Source organism: Kockovaella imperatae (assembly GCF_002102565.1).
Source record: "Kockovaella imperatae strain NRRL Y-17943 chromosome Unknown BD324scaffold_30, whole genome shotgun sequence".
Taxonomy (NCBI): domain Eukaryota; kingdom Fungi; phylum Basidiomycota; class Tremellomycetes; order Tremellales; family Cuniculitremaceae; genus Kockovaella; species Kockovaella imperatae.
In genome coordinates this window covers 1-19,044 of record NW_019028970.1, presented here as the reverse complement: position 1 = coordinate 19,044, position 19,044 = coordinate 1, and the positions used below count along the sequence as shown (strand labels likewise).

The following is a 19,044-nucleotide window of genomic DNA, read 5'->3' as shown; positions in this document are numbered from 1 at the left end:
ACTCTTGACACGCAGTGGCAACGGCTTAGACTACAACTCTAAGCCACTCCCGCGTCCTTGACTCGTTATTGGCTCCCAGTGGTGACCACAACGATACTTGCTCCTCGCCCTCTCTACCCCTCCCCTTTGAGTGACGATCCAAGATTACAAAGGGAAGGAACAGTGTCCTCTATAGGTCTGCAATTCTTCGGCGCATATACATACCGCATACACACCACACCGTTTGGATCGCATGTGGATTCTCGAGTTATGATCTTGGTCTAGGTCCTGTCAAGAATTCATCACTATTCTTTATCCGCTAGAATTCATTGCCACACCTGTCAAGCTAATTGTTCCACCATGTCAGTCCCGCTTCCATCCCCCTCACCTCTCGCCTCAGCTTCTGTCGAACCTGCTCCTTCTCGATCCCGCCCAAGACCTATCAATACCTCTGATGACCCGTCTTCTGTGCTCGACGGTTCACCTCGCGATCGTAGACCGGCAAGCGGCATGCTAGGCAGATCTCCAAGCTCGCCCAGTGGCTCGCCTAGATCCAGCTCCGTACGTCGACAAGGCCCTACTCGATCCATCGGATTCAGTACGAGTGTCTCTGGTACGGATGAGAATTGGCGAGAGCGAACAGGGACAACTCCGTCCAAGTCAGCTGTTAGGACCGTCGGCGGATTCGACAAGTCAAACAAAGGTAACAACAACGGTGGTGCCAATGGCGTTTCGGTGTCTCCTGTGAAAGATAAAGAGAGTGCGTTGAATGGTGAGAAAGGCGAGAAGGGTTGGTTTTTACCTGCGAGAATCGATCGTGACAATGAACTGACGCAAGATACAGGCCTCAGCCATGTCCCCTGTCGATTCTTCAAGGCGGGAGCATGTACCGCTGGATCCAACTGTCCGTTCTCCCATGAAGACGGTGAGCCCACTTCGCACATGCAAGGCTCGGACTGATGATGCGCTCACAGGCGCGAAGAAGGAAATCTGTCAATGGTTCCTGAAAGGGAACTGCAAATTCGGTCACAAATGTGGGTTTGCATCTTGATTGCTCAGACTGTCCGATTTTACGCCGCCCTGTTAGGTGCTCTAGCTCACGTTCGACCCGGTGAGCCCATGTCGATGGACCGTAAGAACAAGAAAGCAGCACAACTTGAAGCGCGAGAACGCGAAGGCAAAGGGCATGGCGATCTGCGATCACCAGTAAAGTCGAGTCCGGCCGCCGTCGGCCATGCTGGATCTACGGAACAAGCCAGTCCCGTGCCCATCAAATCGGCCCTCTCGTCCTCTATCCAGTCACCACCAGCTCATCGACTGCCTTCGTCTCCACTCCGAGACCCATTCGGTCCCCCTCCACCTGCCGGAGCTGGATCGGCTTCACCTGGATTTGCGAGATCGCCAGCCGCTGCATCTGCATTCGCTTCATCGCCTTCTCGTCCTTCTCCATTATCTGCTTCAGTGTCTGCTCGACCTTCGGGCTCTGGACCTCTCAGTCTCAAAGGCAGTATGCACTCGCCATTGAGACCTCCATCTACTGCTTTCTCCTCCTCCTTCTCCCACTCTGCGATGAAGGATCGCCGGACGGGGAATAGCCCTCTTCCGCCACTCTCGGCCTCCTTCGCGGATGGAACTCGAAAGAACATCTGGGCTCGATCTGAGACGCCAAACGATCGGCCGGAAGTGCTCTCACCTCGTCGGATGATCGATCATCGACCCAGACGATCACAGGATGACGTCTTTGCGGACGATCAGGATGACGACGACGAAGATGGAGATGACCTTGCTTTCGCTGTCCCTGATTCCCTTGCGGAACTTTTGACGCCCCGCGAACGAGCAAGGCGAATGTCAAGGAGGGACAGTCAGGATTCGTTCTCCGCCTCTCCATCCCGCGGAGCCTTCATTCAAAAACCTCTCTGGTCAGGATCTGGTGCAGAACGCTTGGCTCAATCTGCTGGTCCGACCATGGGTCCGGGATACCTTCAAGGCCTATGGTCCGCAGAAGGTGGCGATGCCAGAAAGGTTGCTTCTCCTCACAAGGACAGTACCGGTAGTGGAGACTTCACGTTTGGTCCCAATACGGCTGTTCCCCCGGCGTCTCGTCAACAGTCTTTGTTAACACAACAGAGGTCTCCGAAATCTTCACAGGAAGGTTTCAGCCCGACTGGTCAATACCCAAGTCAGAGATCGGACCTAGACGCCAACGCAGCTCCGTTTCTTATCAGAACGCTCGGTGATCCTTCTTCCCCGTCTGCCAGAGCGTTGCAAGAGCATGCCCCTGGTCAAAGTCTCCCTGGAGGTTTAGCAAATGCCTTGTCAAGGATCCATCTTCAGGGTAACAACACAAATGTCAAAACGAGTGGATTGGCACTAGCCTCATTGCACGGCGATATCGATGATTTGGACCAACTGGATGCTCAGCCCGTCATGTCGAGAAAGAAGGAAGACCATGTGGATGAAGGTGTATTTGCCATGGAGGGATAGACTGATGATTGAGGTTTGGAGGACAACTGTGAGATGAATTGAAAATACTCCGGACATGAGACGCGTAGAAGTCAAAACGAGAAGGAATGCTGCGCGAGTGATACCGTGGAGGAAAAGGACGGCGAGCATGTGATATACAACACTGGCGGCTGTTGAAAACTGTGCTCATTTCTGTTTATGGGTGCTATACGGATGTGACGGGAGCAATCAATGCATATTATGCGTCACCGGATCTCGATCCCCATTTCTGAGATCGTCCGGCGCTCTACTTCGCTCTGCAGTCCAGAGATTTCGTCATTCAGGAGATTTCGATCCATGCTCCTGTAAGTCAAGCGATACGTCTTGCTCCTCCTTCCGGTCTTAGGATGGGTGAATTCGTCGATCTGGCGAGATCAGCAAGGACCCTGTTTCGGAAGCGCGGACTCACCAGCTGAACAGTTTCCACCAGATCACCAGCAACATCCCTCACGATCTCACAGTAGTCATTCTCATGCCACTGAGTGACTCCCTTCTTTGACGCATCAGGGATCCAGAATGATACATCTCGAGTGACTGGAGGATATTTGGAATAAGGCTTGAAAGGCGTGATCTGTCCTGGGGTGAATTGTGATATGAACCTTGGGTCTTCGGTCCAGAATAATCGGATATCCGGTATAGAGAAGAGGACCATACATAGTCTTTCAAGACCCAGACCGAATGCCCAACCGGATTTGTCCGGAACGCCTGTCGTCACCGCTTCAGTCTTCGCTCCCAATCTATCGAAAATCATGACCTACCTGCCCTGTTCAGCAAAGGCTGTTGCATGACGCCTGAGCCCAGCAACTCCAACCAATCACCATCCCACCAGACTTCGACCTCGAAGCTTGGCGATGTGAAGGGAAAGTACGCATCGATCCATCGGATACGTAGTGGTTCTCCATCCTTCGTCGCTATTGGTCCAAAGAGTCTGAAAATGAGTGAATTGAGAGAATGTTTGAGGTGTTGAGTGATCTGAGCGGCATGTTCGGGATCATGAGACTTCTGGTAGGGATTTTCGGGCGAGATGGAAGACGTATCTTCAATGATCAATGGGCATTCTGCGAGCTTGGAAGCCAGCTCAGCATTCATTTGAGGAAGCTTGTATAATTCAGAGCTCGGCCAGACTGAAGCTCCCTCCATTTGATGGAAAACAGGATAGTGAGATGAATCTATCTCATCTCTCCTGTATACGTCTGCCGTGAGGAGCCATTGATTCAATCCTTTCTGGTACGTTTCGATCTCGTGAGCGGATGTGTGCGTCCTAAGAACATGATTCTTGTTCAGGTAGTACGAATCGGATAGCGCTCGACCAGGATGATCAGGTGTGAAACCTAAGTCGTCAAAGTTTTGCGTGACGGTCAAGATTGGCGATGACGGTGTGACGGGTGTGAATGTTGAAAAGTGAGATTCGATGATTGAGCGGAGGATGGAAATAGGGTGTGAAGGGTTCAGGTGGAGATTCCGGTCCAACTTGGCAAGTATCGTCGGCGGGACGTTGGAATGATCGTCCAATGGATAGGTTTGACCATTGATATGATAAGGGGTGGTTCGGGTCGTAACGAATCGAGTGAGTCGCGGACCACGCGCCGCGACAGGGGGCAAGATACGCGAAGCGCTCCTAGAGCAGCTGGCTATCGGCTGCAGTGACCTTAGAAACATCATCTCTCGCCAATCTAGAGTGCCAGCACGTCGAGCTCAGATGTGGATGAGCAGACTGGAATTTCAGATGGCTCATGAGCAATTCCGATGGAATTCGCGAAACGTGGTTGAACCTCCGCTTTCGAGGAGGTGAGCTTCTCCTGCCTATCAATCGTAGAAGCTCGAGTCAATCATCGTGGGTGTGCGGACGATGCTTAGAGGGGTCGTCCACGCAAACAAGACCATGTAATCCATTGGCCATGTAAGCAACGCCCCGAGTCGAAGACATACAAAGATTCAGGGTCAAGCCCAGTGCAGGCAACATTTCACGAACCAATCTGCTTGCAAAGGATATGAGCGCGGCGCGTTGTGACCTGTGGACCCCATACACCCATTGCCTGATCTTGCTGTAGTCATGTGACTATGACTGAATCCTGGAATATCAAGGACTACAATGTTGATATACAACACGCAGTAAGCGATTTGGGAGGTCATCTGCTTTGAAGCAAGCTGATGTTGCCCAGTATACCCTTCTCAGCACATCTGCGAATCTTGGACCGTTGTCCGTTGGACCACATTTCAAGGTGCTTGAGAGTCAAATCCCTCAGACCGTCCACGAATTCATCACAAGGTTCCCCGAGGTATTCCCCCTTGTCGTTGCAGAGATCATTGACAATGTCTCTCGGCCCAGTACACCGAGTGTGGCTCCCAGCCGGAAGTCTGCTCTGAGGCCAATTGTGGATCCGAAAATTAAAGTGGCCGCCATCCTTCAGTCCCGGCTGCAAACATGCCAGGAGGAGGAAGAAATGGCTTTACGGAAGGTCATGGATATGTCGATGGATGAGGAGGATGGTACAGATAAGGAGGATTTTCGCGAATGTCTCGGTCCTCGAAGAGCCAACTCTATGAGCGGATGGGACGATGTAGGAGACGATTACGAAAGTCTCCCGCCCTCTTCTTGGGCATCGGCATCCTTGCAATCTCAAATTCCAGCATTCAATCGCCGGCAGCACGAGACTGAGGATCAATCGGCAGTGTGCAATGAATGCGGAACGAATTTGTCAGGATCTCTTGTCGCTCTTTTAGCTGAACAAACGTCAAAGACATCGGTGGGTGAGGAGCGAACCACACCGAGGAAGAGGATCAGTGACGTGTCGCCTGGAAACTTCTCAGCCAAGCAGAAGAAGTCCAATCATGTAAGCGGAACTGCCCTCCCAGCTCAGTCATTGGACGGTCGCAGATCTTTTCTCGAGACCATCTCATTTGGGATGCTTCGCGGGAATAGTAGTCAAATTATGCAGATACTCACGGATGGATGCGGTTTCATGTGTGAGCCGAGCGATGCCTTCGATTGCACTTCGCTAATGTACCGCAACAAGAGTCCTTGCGCGGAGGCTGGCTGTCGATCCATTGATAGTGTCAGATGGTGGAATGCCCAGTGTAGTCCAGATACGACTAGGTGGAGCCAAAGGATTGTTATCGATCATGTCCGGGGGTTCAGGAAGATCTGTATCCTGGCAAGGACGTTGTGCTTCGAGAATCTATGGTGAAAGCCCTGGCGGCCTCTCGATATTGGAACGACCCGTCGATGTTGATGTCGGACGTTGTCAGAAGTGGGTACTTCAAACGCAAAATCAGTCTATCAGCAGAAGCTATCATCATCATGAACCACAATGGCGTAGCAACCTCCAGTATCTTGGCTTTGGCGCAACAGAGCCTCGATGATTTGCAGGCGGCTTTTGATCCGGCGTCGGCTGACGGAGAAACCCGCGAAGCGACTTTGAATCGCTTGATTGCGAGTTGCCGTGCCAAAGGCGGAGCAGGAACTCAAGTCAAGCAGCGGCAGTGTTCAGCCACTGGCCGATCCATGAAGATTGGGGGCCTTGTTCATCGGCATGGAGATGACGCGATTGTTGAGAGGGACAACGGCGACTTGGTCAAGGAGCGTGAGCAGCGCGATATTGACCCCGTCAGTGGGCAACCCGGTACCCTAGCTGAAAGGTGAGTGAGACGTATCAGCAAAATCAATGTATAGTAATACAGACCTCTGACTTCCTGATTCTTAGCCTCATGCGTGCTCTTCAATCTGGTTTCGACCCTCTTGAATCCTATTACACTGCGAACAAGCTCTATCGCCTCGTCTCAATCCTGTCCCAAAGCATCTGGAAATCGATCTCGATCCCCATCAACAGGTCCCTATCAGCTTTCATAGTCCCCGATCCATTCGGAATACTGGGTCCCGATGAGATACACTTTTACTTCCCTGATGAGCCGATCCGAGATTCTGACTCCCTCGCTCCGGTCATCCACCTATCCGGCCCCGTCTTGGCCTACCGATCGCCATGCAAACTACCTACAGATGTGAGAAAATTCACGGCGGTCCGAAAGGAAGAGTTGCTCCATTTACGGAACTGTATTGTCATGTCGACACATGCCTCTCTCTCTCACGATCTCCAGCTTCTGTGCTCGGAGGCGGTGACCACGATGGCGACACTCTCAATGTGATTTGGGAGCCCAGCCTTGTGCAGTCCTTCGTCAATGCAGACCTCTCGGTCCTCGATGCCCCTGATGACTTCGAATCTGAAAACTTTGACAAGGAGGTGCTTCAGGTTGAGGCCGTAGCAAGTGGAGTGCAGTCAGTCGATGAGATGATTATGAATCACCAAGTCTTTTTGCTCGTTGCACTCAAGGACGACAAATCTACCGGCAGCTGTGAGTGAAGATTGATCGCAACCGCCTCATGTCCTCTGACGCGTCTATAGACTCAAGTCTACATACCAATGCCATATATCTAAATGGACCAGACCATCCGGATACTGTGCGATTAGCCCGCATGTAAGTGGCTTAAAGCTGAATTGAAGGACAAAAAACTGATGTCCGGTATCAGATTCTGTCTCGTCTTGGACGCCCGTAAGAGTGGTTTATGCATCAAACACAAGGTCAAGGCAAATGACCAAAGAAAATATGGTGGGGTCGTAGCCTGGAGGACATATTGCAAAGATCTGGGGTCTAGTCATAACGAGCGAGAGATTCTCCGTCCTAATCAGTTGGGCCCTTTCGTCGTGAGTCGGTGCCGCAGCAGGAACGGAAGGGGAAAGCCGCTAACATCTATCAGATAGACGAGCTGATTGACGCCCTCAAGAACAAAAGGAATATGCTCCTGACTTGTTTTCCGAACCCTCTCACGAAACTGTCGACATCGGTGTCAGACTACCAAGCTTTCTCACGACCAATCACAACATGCAACGAGTCACCTCTCATGTCCGTCAGAGGACGGCAACAGCTCAAGGATCTCGAGAGGCATTGCTCGGCGTGCTATATTGTGTGGAGATCCATCTTCAGTCGGCGCCTGGGCAAAGTTGATATGGTCCAAGATTCGTACAACCATCACTTCCACGAGAGAGCAGGATATGGACCCACCTCGCCTCGCAAACAGGTCAAACCCACGGATCACGGATGGGAAGCACGAGCAGGAACAGAGAAATGCCGAACTACTCATGCTCACTCAGATCCGGGTGCTGGCAAGTATCTGGAGAGATGGGTTTACACTGGCCGACGCCGCTTGGATACCAAATGCAGCTAATGGCGATGGTCGAGGCCTACAAGAGCTCAAAGTGGCATGTGGCAGCAACTGCGAATCCCGGTATCAGAAACAAGAGTTTGTGTAAGTGTTATTGTCTGATTCACCATGATGCCGGATTGACGATCAGTAGCTTCGAAATGGACTTTGAAACCGCTTGCAGGCTGAAGGCATGTGCTGCTGGCATTTCAAGCACAGTTTTATCGAGTGTTTTAGAGAACATGAAGCCGCGTCAATAATGTTAGCGAAAGGCAGCTCAGACCTGTAGCACTGGACAGTGATGATACTAGATGCATCGTTATGATATCTGTGGAGACTGATTATGTTGATCGATACAGTAAATTCAATGTCCATATGCCTCGGGTTTGGCATAGAATCATGTCACTCGTTTACGACGAAGTGGCGGTGGGAGTGGCAGTGACAGTAACGGTGGTGGTAGTGGCGTCCTCGCAGGTGTAGTGGCCAGGCTCGCCGTCGTATAACCAGACTTGGTTCGTGTTTCCAGTTGTGCATTGGTAAGTTTGTCCACCGTTGCCGTCGTCGATGCACTGGTCACCGTTGTAGATGGCAATTCGGTTGTCGGTAGTGTACCACCAGCTAAAGTCTCACATCAGCTGTGTATCACAACTCTGGACAAGGATCGCTCACGTTTGCTGGAACAAGTTTTCATAGGGCTGCCAGAGGTGCAACTTTCCAAAGTTGTGGGGGTCGGAACCAGCGTCCAAGACGAAGTTGGGGTTCGTGCCGGGGTAGATGTGGTTGGCCTCTCCGACGAAGAACATCCATTCGATGGCAGCGTCAGAGTTGCAGTCGACGTTTCCTACGGGGGTACCGTTGTACAGGTCCTGAGACTCGGTGAAACCAAGACATTGTCCGTTGCTGGCGTAGATCTTGGAGATGTGTCGAGGGTTCTGTCGCTTAGACATGGGGGCAGCCAAGGCGAGACCTGAGAGAATGGTGGCAGCGAGGACTTTGGAGAGCATGTTGAAAATGATTGGAGATTTGAAGTATTAGAGGTTCTGTGTGGGTAGTCTGGTGTTGTTGTTCTTGTTGTTCAAGGTGGGTTGATGGACACTCCTGACCGCTCTGAGGTCTCATATTTATATCTTTCGAACACTTAGCATGCATGGTGTACATGGTCATAGCCACTGCTGAACTTGAGACAAGTTTAGATCTGAACGACAGATCTATGACAGAATATGCCTATCTTTGGGAACGGTCAGTGGCGCTGCTGCATATTGCCGGGATGCCGGCACTGCGGGTTCCTCGAGTGAGAATCAAGTACAGAGGACATAGGACCATAGAGCGCAGTGGAGCTTGGCGATGCATCTTTTTGCCGCTCCATAGAACGGTTAAGTGGAGCCCTGCACCGGATTCTCCAAATCAGTTAAAGCGAATTAGGCATATACCGCATTAACGTGCAGTACATCAGGGCGGAATAAGATCCGTAGATCTGAAGATTAATCTTTTTTTTTTCCCTTCCACCAATTACCTTACAGCAAGGGATTGACATCTGATTACCTGGACATGCACGCCTTTCCCTGGGCGGGACCTGTGCGGCTGAGAACATGAGCACCGAACCAATGTTGCATGTATGTACATCTCCTGCTGCCGATTACCGGCATGTTCACCGTTCAGGAGCTAGTCCGTACAGGCTATTCAGTACAGCCACACACATCTCACAATGATCATTCATTAGCACCGTACGATCAAAGCTATGCATGGACATGAATCCTCGATAGCTATTGCGATTTGCGATTGCCATTGAGTGCCTTCTCATTAAGATGAAACAGGCTGTGCGAGATCGCCGCCGTGCTTTTGTAGACATCGATGCATCGAGTAGAATGATCTGTCCTTGGGTCAATTTGCATGCGTATCCTGACTTTGAGCACCAGCTATAGGTATACAGGATGGCAATGGATGATGAGCGGGACCGGTCTACTACCGACATGCCGCTGCTCCAATTTGCGGGTTTACATTCTTTACAATGACATCAGCGATGCGAGTGAAATTGAATAAATGCACCATTGCGGCAGTGTCCGTAGTAATCAGGTGACGTTTGTGTCTCGTACGAACTTGTGTGAGACCGAATGAGCCGACAATCATATGTGCGGCGGTCAGGTCCACTTCCCAATGCATGTACCTGTCGTAACTGGTAACTGGAGCCAGAGGAGTGGGAGAGCGGCGTGAACGGCGAGTCGATATACCGCTCTTGGGGCGTCCTCCTAAGTCCACAACCCTTTCTGCCATACAACCGCTTAAACCGACCGTCTCGTCATCATCATATTGCAGACATCTGCCGAAATCTCATTCAAGCGTCATGAGCGTGTCGCATTGTCGAGCTAGACTGGGAATCGCCGAGAGTGGGACAGTGATTGTCAAAAGCCGGGACCCTCAACGAAGCGTCATGAGCATGTTCAGTCTGTTGTGCTAGACTGGGAGTCCTCGAGAGAGAACAATGAACGTGTGTATCCGGGATGAAAGCCGTGCGACACCGGCGACGTTATGATGCGAAGCCTGCGACTGCTGTACGGTTCTGAATAACCCAGAGATATGACCTTCCATGACTCCTGCCAGCGCAATACCTGCTCTACCACCCGGCTCTTAAGCGACCTTCAGGAGCATCAAAGGTCGCTGATCCCAGATTCTCACTCATTTTTCTCAAGTACTCCGTTTCAATGCAGACGATCAACGGTTGAGTCCTTTGAAAGATCGCCTGGTTTGCAACGTCTGCGTGAGAATCACCTTTAGAGCATGTTGAGCCTGTTGAGAGCCGAGACGTACGGCTGGACATCAGCCCCAACAACTGACACAGACGGATTTCATCAGCAGCCATGGGGCAAACCTAACAACCATTGACCACCAAGTTTATACGTCCAGGGAAGCAAAGCCGATGCGATCTGAGTCAAGCCAGAAGCTTTGTGCTCGGCTGTAAGCTGGAGGGTCGCGGTGGTCGAAGAAGAGTAGCTGACGGGTATACACCGTGATTCTCAGTGCTGACCCTCAGCATCGTGACCTTCATGCTATGCCTTCAGGATCCGACTATCCGTCGCAATATCATCATGCAGTCTGCAAGATCAGACACCGGTAGACGAATCCTAAACTCGCCAGAAGAGGTCCTTCAGCCCAATCATTTCCCTTCCGATCTTGTACTATCGATTCCAGGATTCGAGATCTGGGACAATATATGGTTCCGAGATGATACTTTCTGTGAGGCTTCGAGTCGACGACTGGGTATTTTGGCTGACTTTCATTCATCAGATGCCTTCACCGTAAGAGAAAAATGCATGGAGCGATGTTTCGGCCTCGCATCGTAGCGGTCAAATGCACCTCTTCCGACCATCAGAAGCGATTGAGGATGAAATGGTAGAAGCTGCAACCCAGCGTCGGCTGGCAGATGTCACGAGTACGTCATCAGATCGCTGGTCGTACCTGAATTATAATTCCAGTCTTCATAAATGATGGCAAACCGTCCGAAACTCTCGCAGAATCACTCGTTGGAGCGTTTCAAGCTTTATCATTGGTACAGTCTGCTAAGATCAGTCGTGATGGCTGGACGTTGCCAGTAGATCGCCTTGTGTTTCCGCACCAGCATTTCTGGGACAAGGAAGGCGGCATGGAGGAGATCATCGCCACGTCGCTATTCAACGACACGTCTCGTATGTCCTGCTGAAGTTCTGGTCCTTGTCTAATTAATGACGGCAGGTGTCATTTTTCGGGGCGAATGGGATGTGCTGACCAGGTCTAAATTGAGCCAGAAAGGCTCAATGTTACTCGACCGGGGTGAGCATTTTCCTCACCTGATTATTATCAGCGAGACAGGGCTGATGGCCCCTTCAGTGATAATTGTGAATCGTCAAGCTAGATCGGACGCCAACGAAGGGTTATCGCAGGACAGTCGTCCATTGAACACCAAGTTCAACCTGGATAGTCAACATGACTACTTCGAGACTATCCGGGCTCGAATCTTGGCAGGACTTCAAGCCCAACGCCTTGAGTCGAGTGGATCTCCAGGCTGGGTGACAACAGAGATACCGAAAATTGTCTATTTCGAACCGCCGCTGGAGAGCAGTACCATGTCCGAGAATGATCGCTCCGCCATGCTCGAGATCCTACAGAGATTGGCGAAGGAAGGCCTCGCAAATACCGCTCACATCCCAATAGAGCGAATGGATTCTGCGAGCGTCATGGAGTTCGCTTCTAATGCCGACGTGAGCGTATTCTCAACGCTTCGTTCAGTCTACTGAATGTTTCCCAGGTTCTGATCAGCGTGCTTGGATACGGCTTGACGGCCCAGCTGATCATGCCACCAAGGGGAACAGTGATCGAGGTGGGTTGGAGGATGAGACGTCGATAAATCAATGCTGAAGGCCAATAGATATTTCCTAAGGGATGGTCTGACGCTGGAAATTCTAGGATGTCGGAAGCTTTGGGTCATGAGCATCTATTGCTCGTGAGTTTTCGCTCAGAGATGATCTTGCCTAGAGTTAACCATTCTGCAGCAGGGAAATCGGGTGAAGGCGAAACACGAGAGGACGCGGAAAGGGGACAAGACAATGCACAACCGAGCGAGTCCGTTGAAAGTGAGGATCGAAATATGGTTTGGAACACTCGCTGACTCTGTTGCAGGTGGACGTTCGCGTTTTAGATAGCCTCTTGCGGAAGATCGTGAAAAGAGTGAGGAGGAGCAGGAGCTGAGGTCGGCCAATTTGGCATGTATTGGCATGATGTCCCAGAACAGTCTCCGCTCCTTTGAATCTCTGAGTCTCGATTGAGCTTCATGTGGAGACTTAGGTTGAATTTCGGCCACTGGCCTGTGCGAGTCCAGAAGTCATTTTCCCACGGTCGTTTCCTAACCGAACGATGGCTTTTGAATGAGTCTCGCTGCTACCAATTCAGATCAGTCTCTCTATCCTCGTATAGCAATCATCACCATGTTCGCTCGTACTGCTATAAGGTCATTAAGAGCCCAGCCCGTATCATCCCGAGCTGTGGCTTTGGTGAGTCCCAGGGCTCGAGATCCTCTCGCCCGAGCATCAATAGAGCCGACGAGCTAACATCACTTAGCGGACATACGCTACTGAACAGCAACAGAAGTACGCGGGAATCACCAACGAAGAGAGTCAGTGATCATCCTACATTGAGCCCTCATATGACCTTTGCTAATCCTGTCGGTATGCTGACTTGTCTTTCCCAGACCGCACTCGTCTCGCGCTCGGTGCTGCTTCTGCTGTTTTACTTGGATACTTCTTCTACGCTACATTTGCCCCGGGACCTCCGAGTCCAGAAGCTGATCTGAAGGATCGTGCAAAGGCTGTCATAGGTAGTGGTCAATAGATACAGGTGAGTCTTCGACGATGCGCAGTCACATTTCTCGCTCATTTGTGTCTCCCCTACAGAAAGCCATCCGCAGATGATGATTGCCTCTTGATATGCATCTTCTACTGGCAACAAGAGAAGAGAACTCGGCGAGGTCTATCAAGACGCTGAAGCACCTGCGCGGCCGCTCGTGGTGTATCAGCGGTATTACAGCTGCTCACGTCAGGAACTGATTGATGTAGATTGGAACAAGACTGGAATCCCTAAGTGGGGCATCATGCCGCTATTTCCGGTCATAAGTTGTTGACTTGATAGACCCCAAACATCTTAGCCCTCAATGAGCGCCTTCGGAGGCATGCTACAGAACGAGTATACACATTGAACCATAGGCTGTGCTCGCTGCGTGCTTTCGTGGAAGGATGACAGCTTTTTGAGTTCCAGCGGTATGCTGTGCTCGCAGGGATTACATTTTCATACATATTTTGCGCCTATTGAAATTCCGGTTGACAGAACTCTCCCGGTCCATATGGCTGTTGAGGCGATTGTCAGTGGGGACAGGAAGAACAGAGTATTACACTCACTTTGCCAGTCAAACTGTTGCGACGAGAGGCAGAGACTTTGATCAGCTGGTGCCACGATACAGGGACCATCCTTATGAAGACTCACGTTGTCAAACCAGCAGAGTTCTCCGACTTGTATCTCTTTGACTGTGGTCCAGGCTTTGGTCTCTCTCCTTTCGACAGGGCATCCAGAATCTTGACGGTTGATTCTGGTGTCAGATCCTCGTAAAAGTCATCATTGATTTGCATCACTACGAGACGGGTCAGCAGGCTACTCACACAGCCTTTGGCATAGAGCAACACTCACTCGGCGCATTGCTGCAGGCTCCCAAGCACTCCACTTCAATATAAGTGAACTTGCCGTCCTTAGTCGATTCTCCTCCGTGAACTCCCAACTTCTCCTCTATTGTTTTTTGGATGATGTCAGATCCACATCCTCCAAGTTTGCACGGTGTCGTGGTGCACAGTTGCACAAAGTACTTGCCCACAGGTTCACGGTTGTACATGGTGTAAAAGGTAGCAACCTGGCGTGCATATTTAGCCTTCACAGACGACGCGGAGCGATCTGATCTACTCACTTCGTACACCCTCATCTTTGGCATTTCCAACAGCTTGGCGACTGCATTCATAACACTTATACTGGTCCATCCCTTGTTCTGTCTCTGTCCAAGATCCAAGATTGGCATAACGGCTGCCTTTTTGTATTGTGGAGGGTATCGAGCGATGATCTCTTTCGCCATTTTGAGGTTCTCAGCATCGAATTCGAAGGGAATCTAGTATGATGAGCCACATTCCACATACATAAGGTATTGAATGAGCTCACATCTGGGTTATTGTAGTCGGTATCGCGGTGCTGAAAAGGACGAGCCAATCAGGGAGACGCAAATACACATATTGAGCTCGACTCACCACGAACAGGGAGTCAGAGCGGGCGGAAAGTGAGGTAGTGAATGCTCTAGCAGGTAGGTTCCGAGAGACAGCTGACCGTCCCGTTCGGGTCAAAGAAGCTACTGACGCCATCTTGAGCTCTATACGCTTTCAAAGAACTGGAATGCACTATCTCGATGATGATAGGATCCCTGCTGAGAGGTGGGTTCTGAATATTCTGCACAACAGGAATTTAAGCCATTTTATCCCAACCTTCGTGTGGGCCTCCGCATTCATCGAAGATCGGCAACCTTGAACATCGAACCGGTCATCTAGAGCTAGCTAGAGCGTGAAGGACATCAGCGATAGCTTTGCGAAGGAGCCCGAAGTGATTCCTTCACATCTCTTCTACGGGTACTCCTGGGTACCATGTCCTTCACCGCGTCATCCTCGCGCGTTCTTCGATCGCGAGCCATACCGCTGGTAGCCGCGTCCACCTTATCGATATCGATCTACGCGGTGTACAATTACTCATTCCCTTTGAGAGCCGACTCCGAGACGCCGCCAGCGCCCTCTGCTTCATCTACATCAGCTCTCATAAAACGTCAAAATGCCATTCTGGCAGCGTCACCTGGACCACACACACCGATAGCTTGGGGCACCAACCGCTACCTGACCTTGTCATCTGATCAATCCACCACTGTCTTAAAGAAGCCCACACCATTATCTCGACTTGGATCCACGCCGTACCGTGATATTGTGCTTGCGGAACAGTATGGTGCTTGTGTGGATGCGAATGGAGATTTGTGGATGTGGGGAGCGGGATACGACCCATCAGGCGAGATGGGAAAATCTCTAAAGGGCAAGGTGAGGGTTTGGCGCAGTACAATCCCTTCATTGGCGTCATACTGATTGCGACTCAGAAAATTACAGCGCTGAAGACTGCACCGGGAAAGCTGATTGCGCTCAGTTCAAGTGGAAAGCTTTACGCCGTTTCTGCGTCTAAAGCGTTCCAGGATCAGAAAATCTACAAGGAAGAAATGTCATGGTGGTCTTGGCTCTTTGGCTCATCACCAGGTGTGGATTTCATTGAGCTCAAACCCGAATCTAGCCTGAAACGTGGAGAGAGGTGGAAGAGCGTCGCTGTCGGCACCCATCATCTTCTAGCAGCGACAACTAAAGGTCGAACATTCTCTCTACCCTTGACCCCGGCTGCAAACTCCCACCGTCAACTAGGCACCAACGAAGAATTTAGCACATCTTTCCCCGTTCCTTCGTCCCCGCAAGCGCTCAGTAAGGTCTCTGAGCTTCCTCCGGAATCAGACATCCGGTTCGCCACCAGGTTGAAGGAGATTCACCTGCTCAAAGGCATCAACGTAGCTCAAGTTGCGGCCTCTGACAGGACGTCATTCATGCGAACATCCAATGGGAAAGTCTTGGGCTTCGGAGCGAATGAAGCTGGGCAAATCGGTCTTGGAACAGGTGGCACGATCGAGATAATCCAGGTTCCCGTGGAGATAGTTCTGGCGAAGAACTACCCAAGCGGTACCTCTGTGGAATGTATCGATGTCGTTGCGGCAGGTCAATCGACATTCTTCACCGTGAGGCGGGCAACGCCGGGCTCCAGTACCCTGATCGACTTACTCTCCTGTGGAAATGGTATGTCGGGATCATTGGGCAACGGTCTGTGGTCATCGGCTGGATTCGCTCCCGTCAAAGTGAAAACGTGAGTTCGAAGCAGGTGACCCACGTTTCGCCATGCTGACGTCCAGATAGCGTCAGTGGTCTCCAAGAATGTTGGTCCACCAACGCTTCGTCATCCGCATACTGAAGCTTATCCTCTTCGTAGACTCTGAAAAGACGAAATCATTCGTTCCCGTCGAAATCCACTCCATCTCCGCCGCTCCATCATCTGCCGCTCATGTCTTCGCAGTGCTTGACACAGTAGCCCAAGCTGACAAGGATGGCTTACAGAAGGGTCTCTACGGGCGCGACGTAATGGTATGGGGAGGTAACGGTGAGTCAAATCGCATACGAGTCACCAGGTCGTTGACGGGGATGTGCAGGGGACTATCAACTGGGGAACGGAAAGCGATCGAGTCTAGCCGTCCCTCAACATCTCCTGCCGATAATTCCAAGGCTCTTGAGTGGTACCGCTGCAGTGACCGCAGAATCAGGTCTGAGCTCGGGCACTGTAAGCCGGAAGCAAAGCCAATGTCCGTGGTGTCGCTAATGTCCGTAACCCACTCAGCTGTCGCCCATGCCTCACTCTCGGCTCCAGCTGCATGACGGCAAAGCTAATGCCTATGATCCAGAAGGCAAGCTTTTGAAGAGGAACGTGAAGTATGAGGAGACAGTAGTGGCAGGTTGGAACGCATCAGTGTTGTACAATAAGATCAAGCTTTAGGCGACGACATGTAATGGGCTTCGAATCGCCAAGTTCATCGCAGATCAAGAAGAAGCGTCCATTCGCACCGTGTTTTAAAGTAGTACGTCACTGAGTATAAAGATGATACAGCTGGGAGTAGCTCAGCAGAAGGCAGTGCTTAGGGATGCAGCTGCCAGTCGTACTTGTAGACATTTCCCCACATCCCCTGGGGACAGGCAATGACGTCTCCGCCACCGATAGCCTTGACATTGTCAATGCCTGTACTGTTAGAAGTGTAAGGTTGCCAGTCTGATCCGGGGTTCAAGTCGGTGACGAAATTTGTCCAGTACGTAGAGATCTGTGTCTCCTGTTGTGCAGTAGGTGACGTAGAGGATGGATTGGAGGTCACAGTCGCCATTGACGATGGTGACGCAGCGGTCAAGGGTAAAAAGGAGTGGGTCGAGGATGAAATTACGTCGTGTTTCGGAGGTGCGGGAGGTGGCAATTTAGAACAAGGTGGTGGAGGCGCAAGCGGCAGAGGAAGTGGAGCAAGGCGCCGAGAAGAGACAGGGAGTGGTTGTTGTGGAGGCGGTCGTACCAGGAGATGAGGAGGAGGAGGAAGATGAGGTGCACGAGCAGAAAGAGCAATCAGGGTTCGAGGTCAGTTTGGATGATAAAAGGATGTAGAATGGCCTACCAAGTTTTCGTTCGCGCCATTCGTACCAAAAGATGGGAAGATATCATCCTGTGGCGGCTCAGCTTTACTGACCGTGTCGACCCCGCAGATGACTTACCTCGTGACAGACCCTTCCTTTACTGGTACAGTATCCGCCATACGCGTTGGTAGGATAGGTCTCGCCAGCCTCCCATTCTCCGACCCAGACATTTGCCCCGGTACCGGCCCAAAGAGCTGCAGCTTGGCGATTCGGGCATCTCCATGTCCCGTCCGTGGTGGCCAGCTCAAACTTTTCTCGGAAGATGTCACTGCCACTTGGAGCCGACGCGGGCAGAGCGTAGGAAGCAGAATTGACGATCTGTCCGGCTCGTCCAGTACCGACCAATGCGGCGAGAGTGTACAGATAGGTGTTGTTGTTCGGGGATATAGGAGAAGAGAAAAGCTGGGAGACGGCTTGACCACCTTCGTTACGGACTGTAGTGATGAGGAGAGGGATGTTAGAGGTCGACAATGTTGAGACACCACCAAACAGAGACTCGGTCGGGTCGGCAGGCAGGGTGGGGGTACCGTAAGTTGGTCGCATCACTAGCAGGTACATAAGCTGGAAGACCACCTCTGGTCATGTACCTGTACTCACCCTCCGAAAAGGGGACTCCGGTGATCATGTAAGGTGCCATCTGATTGAGTTGTGTCTGTGCTGACAGTACATCTTCGACCGATAAGGCTTGAAGGCAGGAGAGGTCTGTGCATCGACCCAATGAACCCAGAGAGTAGACATATGACTGAAGCTGGGTGGTGAGGCTACTCGAAGCAAAGCCATAGATCTTTGAACGGCAGCGTATTTAGCTGAGTCGACGAGACCACATGAGCTTACCATGGGGTCAGACTGGAGGATGGCCGCTCGAAAGAGGCCAGCAGCGGAAGGTGCACCAAGCAAGGCTGAAAGATGCTCAAGTCGTACCCTATGAGCAGATTGTGGACCAGCTCACCTCTGATCATCTGGGCTCCAGAGCTTTCTCCTCCGACCGTGACTTTGGATGGATCTCCACCGAACACCGAGATGCCTTCATTGACTGCCTGAAGGGCATGGATGATGTCTTGTAGACCGAGATTTGGGTCGCCGTTGGAGGCTGCCTGGGAAGGAGGAACCAGGCCCAGAACTCCAAGTCTGAAGCCGCCTAAGTATCTCGCTCGACGAAATCAGAGACTCACCTGTACTGAATGACAACGACCATGATGTTTCCGCTTGAGGCAAGTTGGCTACCGTCTAATCCAGGAGCAGAAGCTGATCCAAAGTAATTAGACCCGCCGTGGATCCTACAGACGGATGTCAGCTACACTGCGCAGACATGAGTACGACTGACCACACAAGGACCGGAAATCCGCCAGTCGGCGGAGTCGAACCCGGCGTATAGATCGTGCTCCAGAGACAGTCCTCAGATTGTGAAGTGCCAACGTAGAATGTGGAGGGTTCAGGGCAAGCAGGGGGCAGGGTGGTAGATGTGTGCCCACTGAATGTGGATAAGCACAGAGTTCCCGGGTACGAGCGTCCTCG

At 51.4% G+C, this 19,044-nt stretch overlaps 9 protein-coding genes across 9 annotated transcripts; 5 read left to right on the top strand and 4 right to left on the bottom strand.

The window, feature by feature from the left end:
- Positions 1 to 339: 339 nt before the first annotated feature.
- Positions 340 to 2,463, top strand: BD324DRAFT_654292 (hypothetical protein; the record flags this gene model as incomplete). The annotated part of the gene is made up of 4 exons (XM_022018785.1): positions 340 to 769; positions 824 to 904; positions 954 to 1,013; positions 1,067 to 2,463. The coding sequence occupies 4 exons, from the start codon at positions 340 to 342 to the stop codon at positions 2,461 to 2,463; spliced, it is 1,968 nt and encodes a 655-aa protein (XP_021867622.1).
- Positions 2,464 to 2,687: 224 nt separating this feature from the next.
- BD324DRAFT_654291 (hypothetical protein) lies at positions 2,688 to 4,143 on the bottom strand (the record flags this gene model as incomplete). Its single annotated transcript, XM_022018784.1, has 3 exons — positions 2,688 to 2,846; positions 2,891 to 3,186; positions 3,240 to 4,143. 3 exons carry the CDS (start codon positions 4,141 to 4,143, stop codon positions 2,688 to 2,690), a joined length of 1,359 nt encoding a protein of 452 aa, XP_021867621.1.
- A 399-nt stretch (positions 4,144 to 4,542) lies between these two features.
- On the top strand, positions 4,543 to 7,938 carry BD324DRAFT_654290 (RNA dependent RNA polymerase-domain-containing protein; the record flags this gene model as incomplete). The annotated part of the gene is made up of 10 exons (XM_022018783.1): positions 4,543 to 4,593; positions 4,644 to 5,315; positions 5,621 to 6,120; positions 6,186 to 6,532; positions 6,577 to 6,831; positions 6,882 to 6,954; positions 7,007 to 7,181; positions 7,235 to 7,441; positions 7,494 to 7,783; positions 7,833 to 7,938. 10 exons carry the CDS (start codon positions 4,543 to 4,545, stop codon positions 7,936 to 7,938), a joined length of 2,676 nt encoding a protein of 891 aa, XP_021867620.1.
- A 70-nt stretch (positions 7,939 to 8,008) lies between these two features.
- On the bottom strand, positions 8,009 to 8,777 carry BD324DRAFT_640379 (ricin B lectin domain-containing protein). The gene is made up of 2 exons (XM_022017344.1): positions 8,348 to 8,777; positions 8,009 to 8,296 (listed from the first exon to the last, which is right to left on the bottom strand). Exons 1-2 carry the CDS (start codon positions 8,680 to 8,682, stop codon positions 8,089 to 8,091), a joined length of 543 nt encoding a protein of 180 aa, XP_021867619.1. The 5' UTR covers positions 8,683 to 8,777; the 3' UTR covers positions 8,009 to 8,088.
- A 1,572-nt stretch (positions 8,778 to 10,349) lies between these two features.
- Positions 10,350 to 11,075, top strand: BD324DRAFT_640377 (hypothetical protein). The gene is made up of 3 exons (XM_022017343.1): positions 10,350 to 10,616; positions 10,672 to 10,768; positions 10,808 to 11,075. Exons 2-3 carry the CDS (start codon positions 10,720 to 10,722, stop codon positions 11,014 to 11,016), a joined length of 258 nt encoding a protein of 85 aa, XP_021867618.1. The 5' UTR covers positions 10,350 to 10,616; positions 10,672 to 10,719; the 3' UTR covers positions 11,017 to 11,075.
- Positions 11,076 to 11,466: 391 nt separating this feature from the next.
- On the top strand, positions 11,467 to 13,036 carry BD324DRAFT_610725 (hypothetical protein; the record flags this gene model as incomplete). Its single annotated transcript, XM_022014214.1, has 9 exons — positions 11,467 to 11,482; positions 11,540 to 11,910; positions 11,958 to 12,029; positions 12,078 to 12,152; positions 12,187 to 12,282; positions 12,329 to 12,376; positions 12,604 to 12,699; positions 12,767 to 12,821; positions 12,897 to 13,036. 9 exons carry the CDS (start codon positions 11,467 to 11,469, stop codon positions 13,034 to 13,036), a joined length of 969 nt encoding a protein of 322 aa, XP_021867617.1.
- A 433-nt stretch (positions 13,037 to 13,469) lies between these two features.
- Positions 13,470 to 14,670, bottom strand: BD324DRAFT_640352 (thioredoxin-like [2Fe-2S] ferredoxin-domain-containing protein). The gene is made up of 7 exons (XM_022017342.1): positions 14,488 to 14,670; positions 14,402 to 14,431; positions 14,157 to 14,351; positions 13,886 to 14,102; positions 13,685 to 13,829; positions 13,600 to 13,612; positions 13,470 to 13,548 (listed from the first exon to the last, which is right to left on the bottom strand). Exons 1-7 carry the CDS (start codon positions 14,596 to 14,598, stop codon positions 13,507 to 13,509), a joined length of 753 nt encoding a protein of 250 aa, XP_021867616.1. The 5' UTR covers positions 14,599 to 14,670; the 3' UTR covers positions 13,470 to 13,506.
- A 204-nt stretch (positions 14,671 to 14,874) lies between these two features.
- On the top strand, positions 14,875 to 16,852 carry BD324DRAFT_585299 (regulator of chromosome condensation 1/beta-lactamase-inhibitor protein II; the record flags this gene model as incomplete). The annotated part of the gene is made up of 6 exons (XM_022013735.1): positions 14,875 to 15,312; positions 15,402 to 16,171; positions 16,222 to 16,241; positions 16,295 to 16,462; positions 16,512 to 16,639; positions 16,697 to 16,852. 6 exons carry the CDS (start codon positions 14,875 to 14,877, stop codon positions 16,850 to 16,852), a joined length of 1,680 nt encoding a protein of 559 aa, XP_021867615.1.
- A 622-nt stretch (positions 16,853 to 17,474) lies between these two features.
- BD324DRAFT_585304 (Alpha/Beta hydrolase protein) lies at positions 17,475 to 19,005 on the bottom strand (the record flags this gene model as incomplete). Its single annotated transcript, XM_022013736.1, has 7 exons — positions 17,475 to 17,558; positions 17,608 to 18,074; positions 18,127 to 18,313; positions 18,364 to 18,428; positions 18,479 to 18,657; positions 18,702 to 18,806; positions 18,854 to 19,005. Coding segments are annotated over 7 exons (1,239 nt in total), but the record flags the coding sequence as incomplete, so codon positions are not given.
- Between the last annotated feature and the right edge of the window lie 39 nt (positions 19,006 to 19,044).